Below are 18,469 nucleotides of genomic sequence, written 5' to 3' on the forward strand. Positions count from 1 at the left end.
CCAAGCCCTAATTCTATTGTATCTGAAATTGTCCTTTCTAAGATCTGTAAATATACTAGTAGGGAGAACCATGCCTTGTAAATGCATGTCAGATACAATAAGCTAGAACTGTTCCCAAAAGCTGATAAATTATTAGAGTCTTTAGCTGGCAAGTGTTTTAATACATAAAAATATCCTATGCTTCCTATATGGAAAATTGGAAAAGCTATCAAAAAAGACTAATACCCCAAATAATCCTGCAAGTAGTAATGAAAAACTTTTATTTAACAACAGTTTTTTGTTTGTGAGTTTTTTTAAGGCAAGCTCCTCTTAGAACACAATAATAAGCAGCTTTTCTTCATAAACAAACATTTGTATAATTCACTTTAACTTGGCATATTTTCATCTTAAAATAGATCGATATCAGATGTTATATAAATCTCAAAGTACATAAGGGGTTTTTTTCTAGAATATGCTATATATAGTGGATTAGTTATTTGATCTGTAAAGGCCATAATACATTTACAAACATGGGATTTTAAAAGAAAACTTCTGTCTTGTGCTAGAGCTGAAGTTGCCTAAAAAGGCATTAATTTTGCGTGATAATATTTTATTTTACACTTACCTACATTAGCTACTGTTTAAGACTTAACAATTACATGAATTAAAAAACAGTTCTGTGCTTTTAATATTTGATTGCTGCCATATAAGATAAAATTTGCTTGATTTGCCTGTATTTCTATCTTTGGTGTCATGAAGATTTGATACATACATAAATTCTTTTATAACATTTGCCTACGAAAGCTGTTGAGCTGCAAGTAATCTTCAAAAGTCAAAGAATCCAGTGTTCCAGATTTTCAGTCACCTGCATATTGTCTCAGGCTGAATGCCAGCTGGAACCCATTGAGGAAGCTCTGTCTAATCAGGATTTTTTTAGCCTGGTTGTCCTTCCCCAGATTTTATTATCTGGGATAAAGTAATGGAAATGAATTAATTTTTATTTTTTTTTTTTTAAAGATGTCGTCTTTTTAAAGTTCTCTTTAGGACAGTCCAATAGTTTCCATTACTTCTGAAGTCTCCAGGGAATAATTTAAAATGATTTGGCTAAATCATTCTAATCTTCTGAAATACACCAAAGCAAAACTTCTTCACTCACCATCATGGCATACAAACCCAGTGTGCTTGCAAGTCATGTGCATGTGACTGTGCTTAGATCATGGCAAAGCACAATCTAAGTTTTGATGGTCCCTGGCCCTCAAATAGGTGAGAAATACAGCTCCTGCTGATCTCACAGCCTTTCAGAGTTACTAATCCCAAGTTATATGTCCAAAGGTTCAGTTTCTAACTAATTCATTCATTTTTATAGGGCTTCCAAATAGGGAACAAGCCAGCAGGTCAGCACACTCTGTGTTAATTACTTTGCACCACTGAAAGCTATGACACATCGTGCCAGCTGCTCATTTGCATCATAAAGGAAGCTCAGAGAGGACAAAAACTTTCAGGCAATGAAATCCATTTATATCCTAATGTTTAAGCAAAATCTATGAACCTGAATTAAAAGTTTTTGTGTATTTAAAGATGTATATGTTCAGACTAAGAAGGAATTTAAAAGGGTAAATGAAAATCGGTTCTTTGTTTCACTTTTGACATTTCAAATAATTTAATAACAAAATAAGTGATAGCAGAATGTGTTCCTAAGATCACCAACCCTTGCTTTAAAAGGTGTAAACACATTACAGTATAATTTGTAATTTTTTTAACTGTTGGAAGGGGCTTGAAGCTATGGAAGTGCTTCAGAAGTTAATGATTAAATCAAAGAATTCATGTGCAAGAAAGTAACAAAGTCATCTCTAGTTGCTGATTTTCAGTCTATCTGGCCTTCTGAAGGTAAAATTATAGCTTTAAGATCTGAGGAACTTGATCAATCACAGCAAATAACCAAAACTGTCATGCATTTACTGAAGTAGAATTCAAACTTCACTAACTAATGTGGAAATTGACAGAGATCTCTTCAGAGGTTTTTAGGGAGGATATTTTTATTTGTTTTGCTCTTTTATGCATAGCAAAGCAGTAGCTCCTGTCATTATTTGAAAGGCTTTGAAGACTACGAGAGGAAAACAGCCAACATGAACTATTTTCTACTTTGTTATTATCTTGATTCAAAAAATGGAGCTTTGAAAGCTGTTTTTTTGGGAAGTGGCTTTACTAGTGAAATCCATATTTTGAAAAACATATGTGTGTTATGCAAGAAATTCTTCCTCACCCTGCAGGCCTGCCAGGAAGAAGGCTGTACTCCAGACTGTAAGAGTTGAGTATAGAGGGGAAAAAAATATCAGGAAAGTGCTTGAATCCCCTTCAGAGGTTTATAGCATTGGACTCTCTTCTACATAGGTCAGAAGTAAAAAGTAAAAATGAGTGAGAAAATGCTACTTGTTCAAAGGATACTTTGAACCTAGGCTGTTCTAGCACAAAATGAATTTTCGTTAGGAGATTTGAAAAGTATTGTAACAGAAGCTAATTAAGAAATCAAAACCATCAGGAGATGGTCCAGAATTCTTCAAAAATGCAAAAACTTCTGCCAATGCAAACCATAGCCAAAGGTTTCAAAGAAACAGTGGAAAGCCTCATGCAGGTCCCAGAACAAACAGACATGCCAACAAGGACATATGCCTTGGATCAGCTAGAGGCTAGGTGGAAGACTCCTAAGCAATATTCCCCCCAGCCTGTTGAAAAGATTAAACTGCATCTCTTGCAGCCAAAAGTAAGAATATTGTTACTGATTTTCTCTTGGCTGCAATCAATGAGGAAGTGCTATCCAAAGGTGCAGCGAGGACTTTACTAGACTCTGTGGGGTATCATAGCTATACTCCTTTTGGCAAAGAGGGAGAGACAGTAGCAACAGAAACATCTGCTGATCCTAGTTGATGCAAAGCAAAATTTCTGTAATCAAGTTGTCTATTTTTCTCATATTTGTATATCTTGCTCCTTGGAGTGTTTTAGTTCTTTTTAAGGCAAGCTGCTCTTAAAACATGGTTATGAAATAAAAACAATCTGCCTCTTGCCAACTACCAGACAAGGTAAAAGACAAGTACTAGATTTTACTTGGATATGTTGTGGAAGAGAGTTTTCACATATTCCAACTCAATCATTCTTTGATAATTTGATATGTGCTGCAGTTTTTTCATAAAACTTACATTCTCCTTTTTCATTGCGGCACAGGACCTTGGTGTCATCCGTACTTTCTATAATATCAAGAGACTCTCCCGGTTTAATATGTAATTCTTTAGATCCCCATCTTTTTTTAGGCAAATTCTGAACCACAGTAGTAGAAAAAAGAACTTTTATTTTACCTACAAACTGGAAAAAAAGAAAAATGCTGGTTAAAAATCATTAATGTACAGCTTGTGCTCATGCATTTTTTACTAAATTTTCTAAAATTAGGAAAATAATTGTATATGCTATGTAGTATGGGCCCATGCTTGCAGATGCTCAGACCACTATTTTTACAAGTAGTAATACCTCATCTTTCAAAGGATTAAGGGACACAAATGAGAGCATGCCATATAGATATTTTAGTTTTTATATTTTGTGAAAAAAACCTTACTTTGAACAAAACTTACTTTGAATTTTTTCCGGAATTCTTTCTCTTTTCTTTCCATCTGTTCATGCTTTTGTACATCTTTTTCATCTGATTTCCTTTTTCCAAAGCTTGCTACTTTTGATGAACTAAAGTAAGAGGTTACAGACAAAACCAAATCAGCAACACATCTGAGGTATTGGAAAGCTTTCTGATAATTCTGGTGAAAATGCATTTTCCTTCATGTGTCTTTATCATGTTTTTGTTGCTCTGTAAAACTAGTGCAGGTATTACAATATAGATTTTATTTCAAAATTAATAAAAAGCTGGAGTTGTCTTTCGTGTTTTTCTCTGATGTTAATGTACCTATCACATAAGCGAATATTGAGGTATTGAGTATTTAAGTATTGAGTATTTAAGTATCTGTCTGCTACAGCACTTTAGAATTTCTCAGCAAGGAGCAATTTTTATGAAGTCTGTGTATCTTTTGGCAATAAGCTGAATAACAGTGTATCTCACTGTGGAGGCAGCTGGAACATCTTAGCCTTACATATGTTAGTCCTATATGGCCATAAAAAACCTTGCTGCACCAGAGAATCTGCATTACATAACCCATTTCAGGTTCTGTTGGTTTTTTTTCCACATCCCTGATAGTGTTGACTTCTGCCAAGAAGCATGGAAGTGTTTCATGCCCTAACTGTCCTTTCTGATGCTGTATCTGGGACTGTAAAGTCTGATTCTCCTTTTTGATCCTTGCTGATCTCTGTAGGAGTTGTGGATGACAGTTTCATTAGTGATGAATGTTTGTGTGTGTGTGTGTGAACTAATCTAGACTTAGTTTAGAAGGGCCACATATTTTCCTTTGGATACACAGTCCTAAGAGCTCTCTCTGTTTTAACGTCTCCAGAGTAGATCATCATAGTCCGCTCTGTTGCTCCACCTGAGTGGAGTAAGTGACACCAGAATGCATCATTTTGCAGTCATCATCACAGATGCATCTGTGCTCATAACACGTCTGTGCTCCAGAGATGACCATAATTTTCTGATCCAGGATGAAAGTCTTCCTAGCTGAACTTTACTCCTCCAGATGTGTTTCATACTTATAACACAGAGCCCTGTCTCCTTTTCTCTTAAAATACTGGAGCAGCTGAGATCAAGTATGTATCCTAACAGTCCCCAAATTTTGATAGAAGAACTATGTGCAGAGAATCTACATTGAAAAGTACCTTTAGGCCATGAATCCATTTCTACCTCTTACTTTTTCTATGGTCTAATTATTGTTCCAGACAATTAACAGACATTAACAGCAGTCTGCCTCTAGTAAATACTTTAAAAATGTCTCTCAATGTATTAGATTTCTAATCATAATATTTCCACTTACGTATCATCAAGCGGCGGTGGAGGGAAGTCCGAAGAATCCACGTCATCGTACACATCCTCTCCACAGTCTGAAATAATAGTGTTTAGGAGAATGAAATGTTATTATGTGAAACTTAAGAAGTGAATACACTGTGTTACAGTCTATGGTATTTTACTGAAGTTGACAAGAAAATAAGGCAAGTACTGTAGCCATTTACTGTCCATAGCACAATCTACTGCGCAACACCACCCAATCTTTTCAGACTAAGACTCTTTAATAGCAATAACCAGTAGTCACTGAAATTTTAATCTTCTGAAGTTTAAGCAAGTTTTAGCACATGATGGCTAATAGCCTTTAATCTTCACTTTAATTAATCCATGTCCCACTATAGTGCATCAAAATGGATTTTTGGAATTTGATTTTAACATGTATTCAAGGACTTGTATAGCACTCTTGTCAATACAACATTGCTTAAAAGTGGATATGAATCACATGTATGTTAGTTTTTAGGCCATATTGCAACATCAAAGAAGCGAAAAAAATCTTAGCCCAGGAATATTCTTTGAACCACATTCAGTGTCTTTGTAGAGAGGAAGCAATTCTTTAACTCATCAAATCAATGCCTAGAGAAATCAGTAGGTTATAAAAGGTTTAGAACTCAGTTCTAGAAACAGCCTCAAAAATTGGAAGAAGTTGCTTTTTGTTCCATGGCTGAGCCAATGGTTATGAGTTATATATTATTTTACAGGGATACTGCAAGTGATAAAAGTAACAGCAAGCACTTCTTTTTACTTTTGAAGTCTTTTACTGAGTGCTTCTTTCCGAGCGTATCTGTTCAAATTAAGTTCCAATAAAATGAACTAGTGTAAATCTCAGATAGAAAAATCACATTAAATGTATTAAATTGTTTTCTAGAGAGCTTGCAATGTATATGTATCTCCTTGTCTGTAGCCAATCAGTCACAATATTTGAAATTTGTTTACTAGAACTGGGTAAGCAATAGGAAATCCTGTTTCCTTCCTTGGATGTATTTTTGTGACTAGAATGATACAGAGCAATGTATACAGAAAAAAGGATCAGGAATCAATAGAGAGACTGAACAATAGACTATTAATTACCTTTTCCAGACAGCTTTGTTGAAGAAGATGTGCTGGGGAGGGGAGGTGAAAGAAAGCTTATTAAGTATTTATAGCACATTCATAGGCTTTTTTGTAACCTAAATAATCTAAAAAATTGCGACACCGGGGCTCCGAATAATCTCCAGAAATTTTGAGGTGCCACCGACACCACCAATGCTTCAGGACTAAATGTATTTTTACCACTGAATCAAAGTAAACTTTTTCAGAACTGAATGACTGAGGCAGGTGGTAAAAACAGCAGTTGCTGATCTAAGCTCCAGGTAAGATGAGTAGAAGACAATCTTTGCATTTTTCTGTTTGGAATATTATTCCTAAAATTTGGATTAATGGGTCTAGATTTACCAGTTTCTCTCCGGTACGTTGTACTGGTAGCAAAGTACATTTTAACTGAGGATACAGCAAATTTACATCACCAGAGTGGCACAAAGATGATGGATTATTTTGGTGCTCTTCACCAAAAAGAAAATTTGGCATATTTTAGTTACCAGACTTTTGCAAAAAATACGGCTTGTTAAGAGAATAATTATGCAGGTGAAAAGAAAGCTCAGTGTTTTTGCAGAAAAGTATCATCCTGAGCTGCAATTTTATGCATGATTCATTAGGCTGCTGTGAGGACATGTTAGTAGCATATGATCAATGCTTTATTAGAATTAGGTAATGTGCACTGTGATTTCCTGGCAGACTCTTACAATAAATTTCCATTATCTTCTGCCTCATTGACTTTGGTTGTTTTTTCTCGTATACTTTTCTTTTTGTCATCTTTGACCTTTAGCCTCTTCAAGATTCCCCAGGACCAGACACCATTCTTATCTTCATCCTGTGATACAGACCTTTGGAGTATGCATGCGATTATCACAATGTCAAATATAATGTTCTTTTTAAAAGGCCCAGTTTAAATTCTCCATTGATGCACATAATTATCATTAATGCCAACAATGTATATATACCATGAAGTGAGGTCACTTACCCAAATGGTAAAATGCTAAACTAGAAATATGTACGTTATGTTACTTGTAGATACTGAGATATATTTGTAGTATATATGTTAATCTAGTGGCTTACTGTTTTTATGCTGTTACTCAGCTAGCTAGCAATTTAGTTTGTTATTTTCATTTCAGACCTATTCTGTCTGCTTGGGGATTTGGAGATTTTCATGATTGCAACTGCTTTTGCTGACTTACTAAAATTAATTACAGAACAAAATTTCTCCAAAAGACAGAAGAACCTTTTTAGTTTAGCTTCACAAATTCATACTGATATATACCCGCTTGCTGATCATCCTAATACTTGCTAATTATTACGTCTAATTGAAAAATACTAAAACCTGAAAACATTCTGTTAAAGTAGAAAATTATTTAAATTATATAAAACCTTACCTTGCTATGGGTTCTCCATCATCAATTTCATCGTAAATATCTTGATTAGAAGGAGGAGGAGGTGGGAACACATCTTTAACAGATGAAACAATGAATTAATGCAAATATATTTAATGCTGCAGAATAGGGTATTCATTACAGGCCTCTTAACTATATTAGACATGCGTGCAGTTTAGGCAATATCCTTGTAAATGGAATATTTCTGTAAACCAGCACAGTCTGTTTATTAAAACAGTGATTTAGACTTATCTCAGTTGGGAATGCCATCCACAGAATTTTAATGTGGCACTGCCAATCACAAGAGCATGGATACTGAATATGTATGCTTCTACACTGTAGTCAATGAAATTCTAAATGGCTGATTCGGCCCAGACACTAGGATGACTTTTAAATTTTTATGTGTGACTCAAGTGATAACTGAAGATGCCAGACCAATACTCTTAGCAAGGGACATCTTGTCTTCATCCATGGAAGTCAGAGATAAGTGCAATGTAAGCTCCCCATTTTGGCCTCAGTTTTGACCTTTGGGCCCCACCTCCTTCAGTGCAGAGTTAGCTCAGTTTGCATGTGCAATTCCAGCCACCGGTCAGAGTAATCACTGAAATCTGTACTTAGCTGGCAGCAACTCCGTTCAGTACTGCCAGGGGATGCTTCTGCCATGACCAGTATCTAAACTCTAAGCTGAGAAGATGAGCTGTGCTCTTGTGATCAACAGAGAATGCTATATAAATATATAGGCTACCAAAGGGGAAACTGGGTTCGAATGTGTGTTCTTGACTGCGTGGAGCTGCTGCATCTGGTCTCCAGTGTATTACTGTAACTGAAGTTGCCCTTAACTCTGTTAGCAAAATGCAGCTTTATTTGGTAGTATTACTGGCTTTTTCAGAACCAGAATTCTTCAGCGCAGAAACCCTTGCTCATCTTAGTATTTTGACAGCTATATCTGTGCTGTTTTGTGGGATGATTTACCTCCACACACACACAAAAACCAAGTTCGGTCATCTGTATTGCTAGTGATTCACAGTATCTGAAGACAAAACTCCTATCTCACTCAAGTTCCTGTAAGTGGTGGGGAAGGTAATTTGGCTACTATACTTCCTTGTTTGTTGCCCATTAGCAAACATTTAATATGCTTATGGGTAATTAGTGCATTATCTGGAAGCTGTAAAAAATACACACTAACAACTCCCCCAAAATGTTTATGTAGAACTTACTTCCAGTTCCACTATTGTCGGAACCTAGGCTGGAAAAGCAAACAAAAGACATTTTAGAGAAGAGCAGTCATCCTTGAGTAAAAGAAAACATCATGATCACCCATCCCTTTTTCAGTTATTAATTCTAAAACTTTCGGCCTTAGCACTCATGTTCATGTCAGCTGAACATTACAAGTTCTGCACTGGAAGCTCAGACACATGCTTGTGTTTTTATGCGGGGAATAACTAAATGTGCCAGCTCTTCCTTTCTGTCTGCTTTCACCACACTCACATCAATTTCTTACAGTCAAATAAGTAGTTTGTATTCTTACTAATGCCAAAGAAAATGTGTAATCTAGTTCAGACATGAACTAGGGCCTAGATGAAGAAAAATTAACTCTTAGTAGATTCCGGTAAAGCAGGAAAAATGCTTCATTTTTTTTGCTTTTTTCCTGGGAAATAATTAGTTACAAATCATAAAAGAGTGCTTTAATACATCGCTCAAAGGAATTGAAAGGGGAATAAGAGGGTTATCAGTACGATCTTTAGTATGTTATAAGTAAAGCTGTGAAGCAAATTCTTTATTTTCACAAATCAATGCAGATATTTCAAGCCAGTGAAGGTGCACTTATTAATTTTTGAATATTAGCAATACTGTTGATAATGAGCTAATAGTATTTGCTCAGGAGATTTTTTTTAGAATGGCATTCTTACAGTGGTTTCAAAACATGTTGATGTATGTCAGACCTTCCAATAATTCATGCTCAAGAACTTAACAGAATGCTATTAATCACTAGAGAAGATAAAAATGTCAAAATACAGCTTAAAAGATTTAATGAATCTGAGCAAATCATTCATCCTTCCAAGTTCCTTGGAATACACTATTATTTTAGTACACAACAGTGTCAGTATTATTGTTTGCTTTTACATTCAACAGATTTTCTAAATACTTTGCATTGAGATGGTTAATTGTGATTCTTGCCATAGTGAGAAGGATTGGCCAAAGATACTTTTGCAATGAAGTAACTATTGCTGAGATTACCTAAAATGTAGAACAACTAACTCAAGTCTCCTGGCTAGGTCATGATGCCATGAGGCCAATGTGCAGGGAGGAAAACTGATATGGAGCAAGCTGGTAAAGTATCAGATTTGTTGCTTAAGAATGCCAGCCTGAAGGCAGACTTTTCCAAGTGCTGTTTCTGGAGCTCAATGGGAATGAGGATCAGCTGCACTCAGCAGCCGGCCAGCTTCAGTCCTTTTATTCCATGCAGGCCTACAAAGTTAAGAAGCCTCATGGGAAGCAGTGAAAGCAGGGGTAATGGCTGTTTCAAGATGGTTGTCCTACATATGGAAATTCTTTGCAGCTGTATGCAGATCCCTTGTCCCAGGCTATGTGTTTCTGCACATCTGGACATGTAGTGGAGATTGAGCACTAGTTTGTTGCATCCCATTTCAGAAGCAGGCTTTTATGTGAGATCTGGTAACGGAGGGTACCACTGTCATGCTAGGTTATGTGATAGCCTTGACTCCTGTCACAAGGTCACTAGGATATTTCCCGGCCTGCAAATCTGATCTGCTGCTGGAGGTGGCACTCAGAGAAGTGTACTAAGAAGATCTTAACTGCAGATCTGTTTGACATGAAAAATATGACATATTGAAGTAGAGAGTATGCAGTGGAGCACTGCATTGCAAATGCGTGTGAGACCGTTCCATAGAGAAGAAGCTTCTGGTGAAGTCAAAAAAGTAAAAAAAAACTCATACCCATCTCATGGAACTTGAGAGGTCTTGTTTTCAGGATTAAACTCATTAGCCACACTCTTTCCTGAAGGGCCATCCTAAACTTGATTCCAGAAGTCCCTTCTCTTCAAAAGAAGACTTATGGACTCACACTGAGGCTCATGAAAGCAATGGGGGTGATCAGGAGTTCCCTCCTGCAGTGAATTGCTTTTAGAGTCTTTTATTTTTTCATGTTAGAAAAGGGACTACATGACTTCAAAAGACAGGATGAGAGAAGAGAGGGAGTGAAGAGAATTGCACTTCCTGCATATGATTTGTAATCCTGTATGGTTTGCATTTTGTTCTCTTTTGGACTGCAAAGAGAACAGGTCCTCTTCCAATAGTATGAATTCCTCCTGAACATGGAAGCTTACAGATGATGGATTCCAGAATTCATTTATGCTCCTCTAACCAACTTACATGTTTCTTATACAAATGACTGTTCCGTGACAAGAGTTGGCTTTGTTGTTGTAAAACTTCCCCTGGCTAGGCTGACTGGGATGAATTATTTTTTTCTTTCCATGTATTCCTTATACATACCTCATCAAGCTCTCCTGCTCTCCAACATCATCATACACTTCCATGTCACACTCTGAAAATTCCACATTGGCTCCAGTAGGTGCTCGTTGCTTTCTTTTCAAAGAGTCATAATCAATCTCTACCATGGTTGTTTTAATGTATCCATCTAAATGAATGAAATCATTAGGCAGAGACAGTTTTAAAAGGTCATGGTAAAAGGATGAGTTTAACAGAAGGTTCAGAACTGAAATTTTTTTAATGAGTTTTGAAAACTTTCAAAGTGTCTCATTCCAAGCAGCCTAAGCTTGACTCTCCATCTGTCAACACAAATACAAATCTCAGATCTGTCTCCCCACTAAGCCTTCCTCATGTGGTGTCATGTTAACTTCACCCTTATTTGCTTCTCAGCTGTCAGCTCAGAATTTTCTGTGCAGACTCCTGGAATCATGAGGCAGACTCCATTTCTCAGCTAACCTTGGAACCACTGCAGTCTTGTGCATATTTTAGGTCATCAGAACAGTTGGCCTAAGATGAGGAACTCTGTATCTCCTGAGGGGAATTTTAGACAGTCCTCTTAAAAATCATGCAAGTGTTTTTAATAATTTTGATTGATTTAATGGATCAATCTTTTATAACCCAGGAGCCAGATCATCAATCCCTTTATCACACTCACAGATCCACTGATGATATTTATACAGTTAGAGAAACATCTTGGATTTCAGGCAAAATAAAAACTAAAAATCAGTTAGAAACTTTCGTAGGAGTAGAAACAAGATAAAGACTTAGAACTGGTCCTTATAGTCTCTATTTCTATTTTAGGAACACCAATGTTATGTTTAAGAGAAAGACAGGAAAAACTGCGATCCTTGTTACTTGCAGAGTGCCCAGTTCTGATGCTATTTGAAAGCTGACAGGGAATTGCTTCTCAGTGTGTCAATGAAGGTCCCAGCATATTGTACCTGACTTATTTTAGTGCCTATAAATGTTACATCATGTTTTGCAATAACTTCATAGTATGAACTAAACCTTTCATGCTAGCTGGGCACAGGAGGGTGAACTGTGGTAATTACTTTCTTTGGTGGCCAGTGACTCAGCCTTGGTAAGGCTACTCTTTGGTGTAATGCTCACCTGTTTGCTGTCATACAGTGAAAACATTCAGGAGCACAAGGAAGAAACAGAACTCACAGCATTCTCCTATCCTGCCCAACCACTTTCCTTCTGGGTTGTCTGTGAGGCGAATGATTTCAATCTTATCCCCCTCTTTGACAGTCAGTTCATTCTTCCCCCCTTTGTAGTCAACACAAGCTCGTGCCTGATGAATAACTTCAATGGGTCTCATTAACTGAAGAAAAGAAGGAACAAAATAAATCACAGATGTGGAAAATGGAGGTTTTTTCTCCCAGACATTCAGAATGAAAGAAAAAAAAACAGTTATGATGATTACTTGTTTCATTGACATTTAAAGTGGCCTAGGCAAATAAACAGAAAGGCTTTCTGCCACCACAACTACCTAGTTTAAATTAATAATCAGAGATTAAAAGAGAGGGGAACAGAATGGAAGTAGACCAGTTGAACTGATTGGCAAAATTACAAAAATACAAAACCTAAAACCAACGAACTAACTATGGAGCCTTTCACGAGTTTACAAAACAGACATATTTAATTTCAGTGCACATCTCCATGTATTTCCAGCAGAACCACTCACCAAAACAGAATCTTTTATGTTGGAAAAGACATCTGAGATCACTGAGCTCAATGGAAGAAATATCCAAACTAAATATCCCCCAGCACAACTTCGGGCTACTTTCTCTTGTCCTAATCCTTGTTATGTGGGAGAAGAGACCAATCTCCACCTCACAACCTCCTTTCAGGTATTTGTTTGGAGTCATAAGATCTCCCCTGAGCCTCCTTTTCTCTAAGCTGAGCACCCCAAGCTTCTGCAGCTGTTCCTCATAGGACTTGTGTTCCAGACCCTGCACCAACTCCATTGCCTTCCTCTGGACTCTCTCCAGCACATCAATGTCTTTCTTGTAGCAAGGGGCCCAAAACTGGACACAGGATTCAAGGTGCAGCCTCACCAGTACCAAGTACAAATGGACAATCACTGCTGTGGTCCTGCTGGCCACACTATTGCTGATACAAATTACATGAGTAAAATTCATTAACATTAAAGGGTCTGTCACATAATCCTCTGTGTTTACAATTCTTTTCTATAAATGATATTGCAAATACTCACAAGAGATGATCACACTGTTTACTGGAGTTTAGGATTTGCTTTGCGGGATCTTCACATTATGGAGAAACCATTTTGGATTGAAGTAGACTTTAAGATATATATGACCTTTCAGAGGCATAGTGCTCTTGCCAATTAGAGAATAGGTCAGGAATATAGGTGGCGAATAAATGTGAAAAAAAAACCAACTAAAATATATTTGTTTGCATTTAATACCAACTAAAATATATTTGTTTGCATTTAAATATAATAACATTCCTTAATGGCTGTAGGACAACAGTCTGCAAGCTAAAAGCGTTCTGTGCACTAATATCTACACTTCACAGGAGTGGTTAACCCACTATTATTAACTAAGTGGTTCTTTAATATTTGCTTATCAAGTCATGCCAGTCTCTCCACAGCTGACCAAGGCCTCAGTGTGAGACAATCACCATGGCTTTACTGCGTACTGAACATAATAGGAAATAAAACAAAGCTGCCCACTATGTACAATGACACTGAAAGCAGCACAGTGGAGCATTGTGAACAGATATTAGTTTAGAGAAACTGACTGGCTGATTTGCAAACTGTGGGAGCATGCTGACCACCAGATATATAAATATTATTTAATAACAGAAAGAACTGCCTCATGATTTAGCCTGAGACACAGACTTTAGCTCCCCTACACATGCCCTATTCACTTCCTCCCCACTTAAGCTGTAAATCCGTTTAGATACCTTTATGCCAAGTGCAAGGGCAATATGTTGCAATTTTGAAATCTCTCAAGGGCTAGATACTTTTGTATCTGACTACAGCAAAGCAAGTAACACTAAGCATACGGGATACAATTCCCACTTTTATTAAAGACTTTTGATGCTATTCTAATGATGCAAATCATTAGAAACAGAAAAGTGAAAGCAAATGTTTTGGTTTGTTTGTTTGTTTGTTTGTTTTGTTTTGTTTTTTTTTTTGGTGCCTTTTTTTTTTTTTTTTTTTTTTACCGTGGAAAGAAGTTGTGAAGGTAATTTAAAGAAAACTGAACAAAGTCTTTGCCATCAGTGCGGAGCTTGAAGTCAAGCATATGCCCAACATAAAAGGGTAGTTTAAAACTTTATTCAGAATTTATTCAGGTATTTGAACTACCTACCATAACAAATAATTTTGTAACTAGATGAGAAGTGTATTTTGCACTTGATACTGCTAAATAATCCTTCTTACGTGTTTTTGGCCAGATTACAAAACAAAAAGCTTACTTTGAACTTCTTCCTTAATTCCAGTTCTTTCTTTTCTTTTTCCTTTTGTTCTCTTTTCTCTTGTTCCATTCTTCTCTTATCTTCTTTGTTCTGCTTCTTCTCTTTTTCCCTTGATGATCTGAAAGTGCATTGCCAGGAATGAATGTGTGAAGCAAATCTTCCCTAGAGCTTCCTTACTCAAGGTTGATAAAAAATTACATGTGATAAAAAAAGACTTCTCCAAGTGAAATCAAAGCTATGGATTCTAAACTCTAGTGAAGCTGCAACAAATAGAGTAAGGAATCCTTTACTACATATATAATTTAAAGTGGCTGTCCTTAAGGGGACAGCACACCAGGAAAGGTTACCTGGAGGCAAAATACCAGCTCTACATGTGTGTATCCAAATGTCCCTGACCTAATTGTGTTGAACAAGCTTGGAAACCGGTAGCAGTTTCATTCCTTTTTTAGGATAGTTTTGATAAGCTGATATGCTTAAATTATACTAAAAAAAAAAAAAAAAGAAGACTGAATGAAGATCATTTGCTTGGGTTATAAAACATGTATTAATATCACTTATTTGCAAAGGGAATTCACCAATAAATTTTTGCTGAAAGTCCTTCTAAATCTGAAGTATTCTACATCTATTACTTATTTGAAGGGAACTGGCTATCGTAATACAGTAAATGTCATACATTTAGATATTACCAGGGCAAAAGAGTCCTCAAAGTAAAGGCCTAAATGGAAGAAGAATAAGAGAGCTTGTATTCTGGCTAGTGTACTCAGGCAACGAAAATTGTCAATCCAGCCTCCCACAGGAGTTCTGAGAAAATTTATCTGAAAAGCAAGAAAAACAACCACAACAAAAATCTATCTGGTACCATAGTATCTTGGGCTGAGCTTATTTTCTAGAGAACTAGACTGTAATTCCAACAAGTGGTTCAGACATGTTCCTCAGATCAGAAATCAGGCTTCTGTTACGTCAATCACAGTAACAACATCGGTTCGTTACAGGAGTTTTTCCAGCACGAGGCATGGCAGATCTAACTAGAAAAGAACCTTAGAACAACTGGACTTTCTTTAGGTGAAATGAATGAACACAATAATCCCTGGCAGGGACTGCAGTGGAATGACATTTTTGTGCCAGATGAAATATCTTTGTTAACAAAGATAGTAATAAAGATACAATAGGTTATAGAGTTTAAAATTGCTACCTGATGTCATTTATATCTTCATACATCTCAACATCACTCTGTTGGCCCTACAAAACCAAAAACAAACAAACAAACAAACAAACAAACAAAAATCAAACCAACCAACCAAACAAACAAAAAAATCAGTTTTAAATGGTCTAAGTAAAATTGGAAAGACATGAAGAAACTGAGCCTGCTAGGTAAGCTTCACATAAACTATATAAAATACATTTATAGCAAAATGCAAACACAAATTCCTTTAATCTTCCCAAAACAAGTTACTACATTATACAATCCCACTATTCTTTCTTCCCCTACCTTTGTTTTTACAATACCACAACTATGAAGTCCTGGATTGTTAGAATCACACCAGCACACTACTTAATCCAAAGGGGACATTTTAATCGCAACGTTAGTCCTGAAAAATCTGCATCCATGCTGATGGTTGCACTGCTATGATGAAGGCGTCAGAGTTTGCACTATTTAAACCAGAATGTTAATGACCTAAATGGGGCAAAGATTAGGGTCCAAGAGACAGTTTTAGTCTTCCTATAACCAGGTACTTAAGCATACCAATATAAAACTGTGCTTAACTGAAATATTAACTGAAATATTCTCTTACTAGAATGCAGCAGGATCCTTGTTTCTGGAAAATTGTAGTGAAATGAAATGTCAGTGGTATTAGAAGGTGTACTTTTGCCTCTTTTTTTTTTTTTTTTTTTTTAATCAATTTTTGGTGTCTAGTCAGCTTTGAAAATTAGTTCTGGTTTATTCTGCTTACCTGAATTTATTTCTGTCCTTCACAATAAGTAAGTGCTTCTACAACTTACTGTCAATATACTGGATCATTTCTGCAATTAATTTTCTAATTTATTTAAGGGGTTTTAATAAATGTGGTAGTTTTTTGCTAAAAATGATAGGTTTATCTTGGAGGATAGCACTTACCCCCTGTGTACCTCCATGACCTATAGGAGAAAAAATAAAAACTGGGTATTTATTTTTTCTTGTACACAAAACAATTAATTGTAGCATTAACTGTTTTAAACTGATAATAATACAAGTGATATTAATCAGAAGTATGTGCAGACTCCAGGTTTTTAATGAGGTTATGAATGCAAAAATCAGAATTCTTCCAAATTGATTTTATAGTACACTCTAAAATAAAAATATCTACAATCAACATATTTAACTCCGTATTTTAAAAGTGAAAAATTTGTTTTAAAGATTCTTTAGTGACATTGAAAAATTTACCTATACTATTTGTTTACAAAAATGAATATTTATAGGAAAAAGTCATGGTTAAAAACCTAAGAAATCCAAACAGATCTCAAAGAACTTTTTTGCACCAGCCCCACAGCTGAATAAGGAGGCCAAAGGCCCTTTGGCTAAGGCAGTGTCTGCCCTGGGCTGCAGGAGAAGAAGCTCTGTGACTTTTCTGCTTCCTCCTTAGTCTGCAGGGAGTTAGGTTAGACAAGCTCGGTTTCAGCTCCACAGTCTGCATTGCTGTCCGTCAGGGATGGCCAGCACACTAAATGATGCACACTGTGCCTGGCACAGACTGAGTCCCCCCAAAGAGAGATCAGAAGGCAGATTGAAATTTTTTATGTCACAATCTGCTTCTCTACTGCTCCTGGTACAACATAGTGGCTCACTGCCTCTAATTGAGGCAGACCACAAAGCAACATTAAAAGCACAGTCAAAAATTTTTATTTTTTTTTAGCAAGTATAAACCAGTGCCTCCTTCACCAGACCACACAACTTCAGCTCTGAAAGAACAGCATTCATTTTGGTTCAGATTTAAAAAATCTTGTAATTTACAGTCCTGGCATTTTTCTAATGAAAAAAAAAAAAAAGAAAGGAGGGAGTGAGGGAGGTAAGAGGGAAGTTATTTAAAGCAGTTCCTGAAAGTCTGTCATATTAATCATAGAACAGTAGAACAGTTAGTTTTATGAGACAACCATCTTCACTCATGAAACTACAGAACTAGTATAATTAGTTACACAAATCACACATAGAAAACAATATTCTTTTGCTTATCTTATAAATACAACTTTCTTGCAGCTTCTCATAGTTGCCACTGATTAAAATGTATACATCTTACCCTGTGAAACAAATTCCACGTCATCATAATTTTCTTCATTTTCTGGATTTCTGTAAGTATGAAAAAGTGGACACGTGAAATCTATGAAGGTGATCTTATATTTTATATTTATATTTTCATCCACCATTGTCCTGCTGCTTTTTCCATCTATTTTATACAATGGCTGGACAGTCTATTGAGCTCTATATCCTACTTAGTAGAAACAAGATTCTTTAAATTATTCTTCCTGATTGTGGTTTGGTGTTTCAGATGGGGACACCGTGATCTTGAGAATAAAAGATCAAAATAAGCCAAAGGCACTCAGATACCATGAAGATGAGTATGGTATGAAAAATATAGTCAGCAGATGGGCTGACTGAATGAAAAAAATATGTTGGGTTTTTAAACTATCCTTGCAGGTGCAGGCTTCTTACACAATACACAAGCACAACGCCAGACTTTTGCTCAATGTTAAATATAGTTCTGAGACTACTCCTTGACTTGTAGGGCTTAAAGTCTAAACATGGGACAAGAGAAGCAGTAGTGTAAGGTTAGGCCAAGTAAAAGGTCTCTGATGTTAGATTTAAAAGTGCTGTCCAACTGAGAGAAGCAAGAAATTGAGAATATAACTAGTAATATCAGGTACTTTTAACTTTAATATGTCTTGTAACAGCTGAAAGAGAATTAGGGCTGATAGTGATCATCCAAGAAGGGTAATCAAAGAATGGACTTTGAAGCAGAATGGGATGTTCTAAAATTGGCCTCACAGCAGAAGCACAGAGACAGGTGAAAGCACAGGTGTCAGCACCCAGGTACAAGTTTTCAGTGGAGGGG

The 18,469-nt window shown here is 36.4% G+C and overlaps 1 protein-coding gene across 1 annotated transcript in view; it reads right to left on the reverse strand.

Annotated features, from left to right (window-relative positions):
* Positions 1–18,469, reverse strand: part of FYB1 (FYN binding protein 1) — a 44,717-nt gene that overhangs the window by 2,329 nt on the left and 23,919 nt on the right. Inside the window, exons 4-16 of the mRNA XM_039383778.1 lie at positions 17,657–17,706; positions 16,501–16,520; positions 15,577–15,623; positions 14,385–14,502; positions 12,105–12,261; positions 10,941–11,085; positions 8,646–8,674; positions 7,432–7,504; positions 6,745–6,885; positions 6,035–6,066; positions 4,938–5,004; positions 3,600–3,705; positions 3,174–3,336 (exon numbers count right to left, since the gene is read on the reverse strand). Of these exons, the coding sequence (XP_039239712.1) occupies positions 3,174–3,336; positions 3,600–3,705; positions 4,938–5,004; positions 6,035–6,066; positions 6,745–6,885; positions 7,432–7,504; positions 8,646–8,674; positions 10,941–11,085; positions 12,105–12,261; positions 14,385–14,502; positions 15,577–15,623; positions 16,501–16,520; positions 17,657–17,706 (1,148 nt within the window). The remainder of the gene's footprint in view (positions 1–3,173; positions 3,337–3,599; positions 3,706–4,937; positions 5,005–6,034; positions 6,067–6,744; positions 6,886–7,431; positions 7,505–8,645; positions 8,675–10,940; positions 11,086–12,104; positions 12,262–14,384; positions 14,503–15,576; positions 15,624–16,500; positions 16,521–17,656; positions 17,707–18,469) is intronic.

The sequence above is a fragment of the Pipra filicauda genome, unplaced genomic scaffold, assembly GCF_003945595.2.
Source record: "Pipra filicauda isolate LSUMZ 115617 unplaced genomic scaffold, ASM394559v2 scaffold325_size820570_pilon, whole genome shotgun sequence".
Taxonomy (NCBI): domain Eukaryota; kingdom Metazoa; phylum Chordata; class Aves; order Passeriformes; family Pipridae; genus Pipra; species Pipra filicauda.